Source organism: Engystomops pustulosus, unplaced genomic scaffold (assembly GCF_040894005.1).
Source record: "Engystomops pustulosus unplaced genomic scaffold, aEngPut4.maternal MAT_SCAFFOLD_159, whole genome shotgun sequence".
Lineage (NCBI taxonomy): Eukaryota > Metazoa > Chordata > Amphibia > Anura > Leptodactylidae > Engystomops > Engystomops pustulosus.
In genome coordinates this window covers 133,984-146,172 of record NW_027285039.1, presented here as the reverse complement: position 1 = coordinate 146,172, position 12,189 = coordinate 133,984, and the positions used below count along the sequence as shown (strand labels likewise).

At 47.6% G+C, this 12,189-nt stretch overlaps 1 protein-coding gene across 1 annotated transcript in view; it reads right to left on the bottom strand.

Moving 5' to 3' along the window:
* TRAIP (TRAF interacting protein) overlaps positions 1–5,618 on the bottom strand; it is a 14,188-nt gene extending 8,570 nt beyond the window's left edge. The window contains 1 exon segment of the mRNA XM_072131867.1: positions 5,550–5,618. Coding sequence (XP_071987968.1) covers positions 5,550–5,618 — 69 coding nt within the window.
* Positions 5,619–12,189: the final 6,571 nt, after the last annotated feature.

Sequence of the window (12,189 nt, the reverse complement as noted above, 5' to 3'; positions counted from 1 at the left end):
TGCATCACATGTTATACCGGAGCGCAGTGCAGCAAATGTTCCCTACAGTATGTAGGACGCACTGTGCGCAGACTCATAGATGGAATAAGCGAGCACATCCCGGGGCCACCACCACTTATCTGCCATCTCCAAACACTGTAAGGAAGTGCCCACCGGCAGGATGAGCGGCCTCACTGTCACCGGCATTGAGCTGGTTGTCCGCCCGAATCGAGGCGGCGATTGGTAAAAGGCTTTTATCTAGAGAAGCTTCTGGATCCTGAGCCCCGACACCCGACACCCCGGAGGTCCGAATCATAAACCGCATTTACTTTATCTCTACTGAAACTAATATATTCAGATCTGTATTGTCTCTCATCACTCTATCCGTGGGTTAATTGTCATGTGATACACTACCACACCCCCTCGAGGGCGTGTCTGTTACCCACTACGGGTCATGAAGTTGGGCTACCATTTAAATCCAAAAGCGTGCCCGTGCAGATTAGGGGTGACTAAGGACTGAGATGCTGGAAGTCCGAAACGCGTCACCCCAGATTTTTTTCTTTTTGTCTCGTGGTTTTTTGTTATATTTTTTGTGTCCATGTTTTTCATCACTTTGTAACGATGAAGATTAAAGATTTGGATGAAGTTTTAACTTAACGCGTGTTCGTGCTTTTGGATGCTGGATCCCCGCTACTCGTCTTACGTCTCCCCTTGCCTCAAGTATTCAGTACACTGGACATCCGGACCAGCGGCTAATAGGGGATCCCCTGCACCGTGTGACCGCTTGGCACCTGGAAACAATACAACCTCTCACAGTGAGCCGCTACCCTATTTTTGCTTTGTGCTTTTTTCTTATTACTGTATATAGGAGCATATACAGGGGGAGGTATATAGGGAGCATATACAGGGGGAGGTATACAGGGAGCATATACAGGGGGAGGTATATACAGGGAGCATATACAGGGGAGGTATATACAGGGAGCATATACAGGGGGAGTTATACAGGGAGCATATACAGGGGGAGGTATATACAGGGAGCATATACAGGGGGAGGTATATACAGGGAGCATATACAGGGGGAGGTATATACAGGGAGCATATACAGGGGGAGGTATATACAGGGAGCATATACAGGGGGAGGTATATACAGGGAGCATATACAGGGGGAGGTATATACAGGGAGCATATACAGGGGGAGGTATATACAGGGAGCATATACAGGGGGAGGTATATACAGGGAGCATATACAGGGGGAGGTATATACAGGGAGCATATACAGGGGGAGGTATATACAGGGAGCATATACAGGGGGAGGTATATACAGGGAGCATATACAGGGGGAGGTATATACAGGGAGCATATACAGGGGGAGGTATATACAGGGAGCATATACAGGGGGAGGTATATACAGGGAGCATATACAGGGGGAGGTATATACAGGGAGCATATACAGGGGGAGGTATATACAGGGAGCATATACAGGGGGAGGTATATACAGGGAGCATATACAGGGGGAGGTATATACAGGGAGCATATACAGGGGGAGGTATATACAGGGAGCATATACAGGGGGAGGTATATACAGGGAGCATATACAGGGGGAGGTATATACAGGGAGCATATACAGGGGGAGGTATATACAGGGAGCATATACAGGGGGAGGTATAACAGGGAGCATATACAGGGGGAGGTATATACAGGGAGCATATACAGGGGGAGGTATATACAGGGAGCATATACAGGGGGAGGTATATACAGGGAGCATATACAGGGGGAGGTATATACAGGGAGCATATACAGGGGGAGGTATATACAGGGAGCATATACAGGGGGAGGTATATACAGGGAGCATATACAGGGGGAGGGTATATACAGGGGAGCATATACAGGGGGAGGTATATACAGGGAGCATATACAGGGGGAGGTATATACAGGGAGCATATACAGGGGGAGGTATATACAGGGAGCATATACAGGGGGAGGTATATTACAGGGGGAGGTATATACAGGGAGCATATACAGGGGAGGTATATACAGGGAGCATATACAGGGGGAGGTATATACAGGGAGCATATACAGGGGAGGTATATACAGGGAGCATATACAGGGGGAGGTATATACAGGGAGCATATACAGGGGGAGGTATATACAGGGAGCATATACAGGGGGAGGTATATACAGGGAGCATATACAGGGGGAGGTATATACAGGGAGCATATACAGGGGGAGGTATATACAGGGAGCATATACAGGGGGAGGTATATACAGGGAGCATATACAGGGGGAGGTATATACAGGGAGCATATACAGGGGGAGGTATATACAGGGAGCATATACAGGGGGAGGTATATACAGGGAGCATATACAGGGGGAGGTATATACAGGGAGCATATACAGGGGGAGGTATATACAGGGAGCATATACAGGGGGAGGTATATACAGGGAGCATATACAGGGGGAGGTATATACAGGGAGCATATACAGGGGGAGGTATATACAGGAGCATATACAGGGGGAGGTATATACAGGGAGCATATACAGGGGGAGGTATATACAGGGAGCATATACAGGGGGAGGTATATACAGGGAGCATATACAGGGGGAGGTATATACAGGGAGCATATACAGGGGGAGGTATATACAGGGAGCATATACAGGGGGAGGTATATACAGGGAGCATATACAGGGGGAGTATATACAGGGAGCATATACAGGGGAGGTATATACAGGGAGCATATACAGGGGGAGGTATATACAGGGAGCATATACAGGGGGAGGTATATACAGGGAGCATATACAGGGGGAGGTATATACAGGGAGCATATACAGGGGGAGGTATATACAGGGAGCATATACAGGGGGAGGTATATACAGGGAGCATATACAGGGGGAGGTATATACAGGGAGCATATACAGGGGGAGGTATATACAGGGAGCATATACAGGGGGAGGTATATACAGGGAGCATATACAGGGGGAGGTATATACAGGGAGCATATACAGGGGGAGGTATATACAGGGAGCATATACAGGGGGAGGTATATACAGGGAGCATATACAGGGGGAGGTATATACAGGGAGCATATACAGGGGGAGGTATATACAGGGAGCATATACAGGGGGAGGTATATACAGGGAGCATATACAGGGGGAGGTATATACAGGGAGCATATACAGGGGGAGGTATATACAGGGAGCATATACAGGGGGAGGTATATACAGGGAGCATATACAGGGGGAGGTATATACAGGGAGCATATACAGGGGGAGGTATATACAGGGAGCATATACAGGGGGAGGTATATACAGGGAGCATATACAGGGGGAGGTATATACAGGGAGCATATACAGGGGGGAGGTATATACAGGGAGCATATACAGGGGGAGGTATATACAGGGAGCATATACAGGGGGAGGTATATACAGGGAGCATATACAGGGGGAGGTATATACAGGGAGCATATACAGGGGGAGGTATATACAGGGAGCATATACAGGGGGAGGTATATACAGGGAGCATATACAGGGGGAGGTATATACAGGGAGCATATACAGGGGGAGGTATATACAGGGAGCATATACAGGGGGAGGTATATACAGGGAGCATATACAGGGGGAGGTATATACAGGGAGCATATACAGGGGAGGTATATACAGGGAGCATATACAGGGGGAGGTATATACAGGGAGCATATACAGGGGGAGGTATATACAGGGAGCATATACAGGGGGAGGTATATACAGGGAGCATATACAGGGGGAGGTATATACAGGGAGCATATACAGGGGAGGTATATACAGGGAGCATATACAGGGGGAGGTATATACAGGGAGCATATACAGGGGGAGGTATATACAGGGAGCATATACAGGGGGAGGTATATACAGGGAGCATATACAGGGGGAGGTATATACAGGGAGCATATACAGGGGGAGGTATATACAGGGAGCATATACAGGGGGAGGTATATACAGGGAGCATATACAGGGGGAGGTATATACAGGGAGCATATACAGGGGGAGGTATATACAGGAGCATATACAGGGGGAGGTATATACAGGGAGCATATACAGGGGGAGGTATATATAGGGAGCATATACAGGGGGAGGTATATATAGGGAGCATATACAGGGGGAGGTATATATAGGGAGCATATACAGGGGGAGGTATATATAGGGAGCATATACAGGGGGAGGTGTATATATAGGGAGCATATACAGGGGGAGGTGTATATATAGGGAGCATATACAGGGGGAGGTGTATATATAGGGAGCATATACAGGGGGAGGTGTATATATAGGGAGCATATACAGGGGGAGGTGTATATATAGGGAGCATATACAGGGGGAGGTGTATATATAGGGAGCATATACAGGGGGAGGTGTATATATAGGGAGCATATACAGGGGGAGGTGTATATATAGGGAGCATATACAGGGGGAGGTGTATATATAGGGAGCATATACAGGGGGAGGTGTATATATAGGGAGCATATACAGGGGGAGGTGTATATATAGGGAGCATATACAGGGGGAGGTGTATATATAGGGAGCATATACAGGGGGAGGTGTATATATAGGGAGCATATACAGGGGGAGGTGTATATATAGGGAGCATATACAGGGGGAGGTGTATATATAGGGAGCATATACAGGGGGAGGTGTATATATAGGGAGCATATACAGGGGGAGGTGTATATATAGGGAGCATATACAGGGGGAGGTGTATATATAGGGAGCATATACAGGGGGAGGTGTATATATAGGGAGCATATACAGGGGGAGGTATATATAGGGAGCATATACAGGGGGAGGTATATATAGGGAGCATATACAGGGGGAGGTATATATAGGGAGCATATACAGGGGGAGGTATATATAGGGAGCATATACAGGGGGAGGTATATATAGGGAGCATATACAGGGGGAGGTATATATAGGGAGCATATACAGGGGGAGGTATATATAGGGAGCATATACAGGGGGAGGTATATATAGGGAGCATATACAGGGGGAGGTATATATAGGGAGCATATACAGGGGGAGGTATATATAGGGAGCATATACAGGGGGAGGTATATATAGGGAGCATATACAGGGGGAGGTATATATAGGGAGCATATACAGGGGGAGGTATATATAGGGAGCATATACAGGGGGAGGTATATATAGGGAGCATATACAGGGGGAGGTATATATAGGGAGTATATACAGGGGGAGGTATATAGGGAGTATATACAGGGGGAGGTATATAGGGAGTATATACAGGGGGAGGTATATAGGGAGTATATACAGGGGGAGGTATATATAGGGAGCATATACAGGGGGAGGTATATATAGGGAGCATATACAGGGGGAGGTATATATAGGGAGCATATACAGGGGGAGGTATATATAGGGAGCATATACCAGCTCTGGTGGAAGGTGTGTCCGCAGTGAATGGCCGCCACATCGCTGTGATGATCCAGGAAGTCGGAGCAGATGGTGCACTGGGCGCGGATGGGCATGACCTCTGACCTCACACCCCGGAGCCGCCGCCGCTCTCACCGGAACCGTAGATTTGTTTTTACCGCGGTAACAGAAGACAAGGACGTCACTCGAGCGACCGCCTCCTGATTGGTCCTGCGGAGCGACGTCATGACGTAAAAAGCCAGCGACGCGAGAAGACAGGCGGGAGAACTGACCAATCAGGAGCGGCCTGCAGGTATGTGACGTGGGAGAGCACCTCAGGCTGTGCGTATGACGTCATGTGTTTCCTCAGATTCAAAGGACGTCACACATCGCCCTGAGCGATCCCCAAACCCGGGAGTCACCGCATCACATTATTACTAATATATCACCGTCCTATACCGCAGCGTCACACATCACAGGAGCTTACAGTCTATGAGGATGAGGGGAGGACACAAGAGCTTACAGTCTATGAGGATGAGGGGGTGACACAAGAGCTTACAGTCTATGAGGATGAGGGGGGACACAAGAGCTTACAGCCTATGAGGATGAGGGGGGACACAAGAGCTTACAGTCTATGAGGATGAGGGGGGGACACAAGAGCTTACAGTCTATGAGGATGAGGGGGGGACACAAGAGCTTACAGTCTATGAGGATGAGGGGGGGACACAAGAGCTTACAGTCTATGAGGATGAGGGGGTGACACAAGAGCTTACAGTCTATGAGGATGAGGGGGGACACAAGAGCTTACAGCCTATGAGGATGAGGGGGGACACAAGAGCTTACAGTCTATGAGGATGAGGGGGGGACACAAGAGCTTACAGTCTATGAGGATGAGGGGGGGACACAAGAGCTTACAGTCTATGAGGATGAGGGGGGGACACAAGAGCTTACAGTCTATGAGGATGAGGGGGTGACACAAGAGCTTACAGTCTATGAGGATGAGGGAGGACACAAGAGCTTACAGTCTATGAGGATGAGGGGGTGACACAAGAGCTTACAGTCTATGAGGATGAGGGGGGGGGACACAAGAGCTTACAGTCTATGAGGATGAGGGGTGACACAAGAGCTTACAGTCTATGAGGATGAGGGGGTGACACAAGAGCTTACAGTCTATGAGGATGAGGGGGACACAAGAGCTTACAGTCTATGAGGATGAGGGGGTGACACAAGAGCTTACAGTCTATGAGGATGAGGAGGGACACAAGAGCTTACAGTCTATGAGGATGAGGGGGGCACAAGAGCTTACAGTCTATGAGGATGAGGGGGGACACAAGAGCTTACAGTCTATGAGGATGAGGGGGGACACAAGAGCTTACAGTCTATGAGGATGAGGGGGGACACAAGAGCTTACAGTCTATGAGGATGAGGGGGGCACAAGAGCTTACAGTCTATGAGGATGAGGGGGGACACAAGAGCTTACAGTCTATGAGGATGAGGGGGGACACAAGAGCTTACAGTCTATGAGGATGAGGGGGGACACAAGAGCTTACAGTCTATGAGGATGAGGAGGACACAGGAGCTTACAGTCTATGAGGATGAGGGGGGACACAAGAGCTTACAGTCTATGAGGATGAGGGGGACACAAGAGCTTACAGTCTATGAGGATGAGGGGGGACACAAGAGCTTACAGTCTATGAGGATGAGGGGGACACAAGAGCTTACAGTCTATGAGGATGAGTGGTGACACAAGAGCTTACAGTCTATGAGGATGAGGGGAGGACACAAGAGCTTACAGTCTATGAGTATGAGGGGGTGACACAAGAGCTTACAGTCTATGAGGATGAGTGGTGACACAAGAGCTTACAGTCTATGAGGATGAGGGAGGACACAAGAGCTTACAGTCTATGAGGATGAGGGGGTGACACAAGAGCTTACAGTCTATGAGGAGGAGGGGGTGACACAAGAGCTTACAGTCTATGAGGATGAGGGGGTGACACAAGAGCTTACAGTCTATGAGGATGAGGGGGTGACACAAGAGCTTACAGTCTATGAGGATGAGGGGGACACAAGAGCTTACAGTCTATGAGGATGAGGAGGACACAAGAGCTTACATTCTACGAGGATGAGGGGACACAAGAGCTTAAAGTCTATGAGGATGAGGGGGTGACACAAGAGCTTACAGTCTATGAGGATGAGGGGAGGACACAAGAGCTTACAGTCTATGAGGATGAGGGGAGACACAAGAGCTTACAGTCTATGAGGATGAGGGGGGACACAAGAGCTTACAGTCTATGAGGATGAGGGGTGACACAAGAGCTTACAGTCTATGAGGATGAGGAGGACACAAGAGCTTACAGTCTATGAGGATGAGGGGGTGACACAAGAGCTTACAGTCTATGAGGATGAGGGGGGACACAAGAGCTTACAGTCTATGAGGATGAGGGGGAGACACAAGAGCTTACAGTCTATGAGGATGAGGGGGGACACAAGAGCTTACAGTCTATGAGGATGAGGGGGTGACACAAGAGCTTACAGTCTATGAGGATGAGGGGGAGACACAAGAGCTTACAGTCTATGAGGATGAGGGGGGACACAAGAGCTTACAGTCTATGAGGATGAGGAGGTGACACAAGAGCTTACAGTCTATGAGGATGAGGGGAGGACACAAGAGCTTACAGTCTATGAGGATGAGGGGTGACACAAGAGCTTACAGTCTATGAGTATGAGGGGGTGACACAAGAGCTTACAGTCTATGAGGATGAGGGGGAGGACACAAGAGCTTACAGTCTATGAGGATGAGGGGGAGACACAAGAGCTTACAGTCTATGAGGATGAGGGGGAGGACACAATAGCTTACAGTCTATGTGGATGAGGGGGTGACACAAGAGCTTACAGTCTATGAGGATGAAGGGAGGACACAAGAGCTTACAGTCTATGAGGATGAGGGGGTGACACAAGAGCTTACAGTCTATGAGGATGAGGGGGACACAAGAGCTTACAGTCTATGAGGATGAGGAGGACACGAGCTTACAGTCTATGAGGATGAGGGGGGACACAAGAGCTTACAGTCTGAGGATGAGGGGGGACACAAGAGCTTACAGTCTATGAGGATGAGGGGAGACACAAGAGCTTACAGTCTATGAGGATGAGGGGAGGACACAAGAGCTTACAGTCTATGAGGATGAGGGGGTGACACAAGAGCTTACAGTCTATGAGGATGAGGGGGGACACAAGAGCTTACAGTCTATGAGGATGAGGGGGGACACAAGAGCTTACAGTCTATGAGGATGAGGGGGGACACAAGAGCTTACAGTCTATGAGGATGAGGGGGGACACAAGAGCTTACAGTCTATGAGGATGAGGGGGTGACACAAGAGCTTACAGTCTATGAGGATGAGGGGTGACACAAGAGCTTACAGTCTATGAGGATGAGAGGGTGACACAAGAGCTTACAGTCTATGAGGATGAGGGGTGACACAAGAGCTTACAGTCTATGAGGATGAGGGGGACACAAGAGCTTACAGTCTATGAGGATGAGGGGGACACAAGAGCTTACAGTCTATGAGGATGAGGGGTGACACAAGAGCTTACAGTCTATGTGGATGAGGGGGTGACACAAGAGCTTACAGTCTATGAGGATGAGGGGGTGACACAAGAGCTTACAGTCTATGAGGATGAGGGGGTGACACAAGAGCTAACAGTCTATGAGGATGAGGGGTGACACAAGAGCTTACAGTCTATGAGGATGAGGGGGTGACACAAGAGCTAACAGTCTATGAGGATGAGGGGAGGACACAAGAGCTTACAGTCTATGAGGGGGGGGGGGGACACAAGAGCTTACAGTCGGAGGGTGATACCCATGGGCAGTAACTGGTACAGACTGCGAAGTCCAACAGAAGTGTGTCTCTCACCTCATGTTAAAGGTGCACCAAAAGTTGGTGCATTCTGTCGGAGCTGTGCAGGGGGCACCAGATTAATGCAGAATGTGCACCAGAAATCCTGAATCTGTCTCCCCCTGCACACAGCGCACACTAGGACCTAGGATTGAGCCCTAATACTGAGCGGAAGACTTCACATAGTTATTCCATGGATGTGTAATCTCTGCGGTTATCGCCTCTTCCTCCACTAGGTGGCAGCGCTTCCTTCTCCAGCTCCTCCGCTGCTGAATACATCGGTCACCCAGGTACCAAGTCTTTAACCAGTCTCCAATGGGATAGATCTGTTAATTACCTTTTGTATTGCAGGTGTCTGCTTCTTTCTGTAACATTTGACCCTTTTCGTTCCTAACTGATTTAATGTCCATCTCTGCCCCTCAATCAGTTTGAGACCAGCTAAACGTGGGCCTGGTCTCTTGTCTTCTCTGGGTATAAATGTAGTGGTACTATAGAAATCTTACATTCTTTCTTTGCTGAACATAATATTCTGACAAGTATGCTGCTGCAGTTATACATTGCAGTATGATATTCTGACAAGTATGCTGCTGCAGTTATACATTGCAGTGTGATATTCTGACAAGTATGCTGCTGCAGTTATACATTGCAGTGTGATATTCTGACAAGTATGCTGCTGCAGTTATACATTGTAGTGTAATATTCTGACAAGTATGCTGCTGCAGTTATACATTGCAGTATGATATTCTGACAAGTATGCTGCTGCAGTTATACATTGTAGTATAATATTCTGACAAGTATGCTGCTGCAGTTATACATTGCAGTATAATATTCTGACAAGTATGCTGCTGCAGTTATACATTGCAGTATAATATTCTGACAAGTATGCTGCTGCAGTTATACATTGTAGTGTAATATTCTGACAAGTATGCTGCTGCAGTTATACATTGCAGTATAATATTCTGACAAGTATGCTGCTGCAGTTATACATTGCAGTATAATATTCTGACAAGTATGCTGCTGCAGTTATACATTGCAGTGTAATATTCTGACAAGTATGCTGCTGCAGTTATACATTGTAGTATAATATTCTGACAAGTATGCTGCTGCAGTTATACATTGCAGTATGATATTCTGACAAGTATGCTGCTGCAGTTATACATTGCAGTATGATATTCTGACAAGTATGCTGCTGCAGTTATACATTGCAGTATAATATTCTGACAAGTATGCTGCTGCAGTTATACATTGCAGTATAATATTCTGACAAGTATGCTGCTGCAGTTATACATTGTAGTATAATATTCTGACAAGTATGCTGCTGCAGTTATACATTGCAGTGTAATATTCTGACAAGTATGCTGCTGCAGTTATACATTGCAGTATAATATTCTGACAAGTGCAGCTGCAGTTATACATTGCAGTATAATATTCTGACAAGTATGCTGCTGCAGTTATACATTGCAGTATAATATTCTGACAAGTATGCTGCTGCAGTTATACATTGCAGTGTAATATTCTGACAAGTATGCTGCTGCAGTTATACATTGCAGTATGATATTCTGACAAGTATGCTGCTGCAGTTATACATTGTAGTATGATATTCTGACAAGTATGCTGCTGCAGTTATACATTGCAGTGTAATATTCTGACAAGTATGCTGCTGCAGTTATACATTGCAGTATAATATTCTGACAAGTATGCTGCTGCAGTTATACATTGCAGTGTGATATTCTGACAAGTATGCTGCTGCAGTTATACATTGCAGTATAATATTCTGACAAGTATGCCGCTGCAGTTATACATTGTAGTATAATATTCTGACAAGTATGCTGCTGCAGTTATACATTGTAGTATAATATTCTGACAATTATGCTGCTGCAGTTACATGTTGCACACTCCCGCCCTCTAGGTGCACGCACCAGACTCCTGTATTATATAAAGGACCAGTGCACCACTGACAAACCTATAAATGGCCCGCCTCTTCCTGTGACCCCTGCCCGATCTTTGTGCCTCGTTGTCATTGAAAAAGCTTGTTTCCTATGCCCTGTGCTGATATTGTGATCTCCCATTGTGACCTCTTCTCTGCTGCCTGCACTGACCTCTTGCTTTGGCTTTGATCCTGTGCTGCCTGTCTCGACCTCCTGCCTGTCCATGACCATGGTTCTGCCTGACGACTCCGTACCTCACCTTGGCCGCCTCCACTGTGGTCCAGTGTGTCCACTACCCCTGATCCTGATGGTAAGATCCGGCCATGGATCCCGGGAATGATCTGCTACCTGACCTGGCTAATCTTGCCACCATCGTGGCTCAACAGATTGCTGTTCAAGGTCTGCAACTTATCCTGTTGGAGAAGTCACCGCTATGTTGCAGCTCTTGTTTTCCTAGTATCCAGTACCTGCGGTACCTCCCGTTACTACGGCTGCGCTGTCCACTGCTGAACCCAGGCTGCGTCTTTCTATGCCCAGCGAGTATGATGGAGAGTTATGCAGCGGCTTCATTACCCAGTGCTCCTTGCATATTGAACTGATGCCTTCACAGTTCACCACAGAAAGGGCCAAAGTGGCTTTCGTGTTCAGTCTTCTTCTTCTGCCAGTGTGGGATTCTTCTTCGTGGCCAAGAAGGATGGTTCTTTCCATCCGTGCATCGATCGCAGTCCTAATAAAGTCACGGTGAAAAAACGGTACCCACTACCCCCAATCACTGAGCTGTTTGATCGTCTACGTGGTGCCAAGGTTTTCACCAGGTTGGATCTGCGGGGGGTATATAATCTCATCCGCATCCATGAAGGCGATGAATGGAAGACCACCTTCAATACTCGAGATGGACACTTTGAGTACCTTGTTATGCCCAATGACATTTTCAGAGACTTGCTATATACCTGTGCCGTGGTCTATCTAGACGATATCCTGGTGTTCTCCCCGGACAT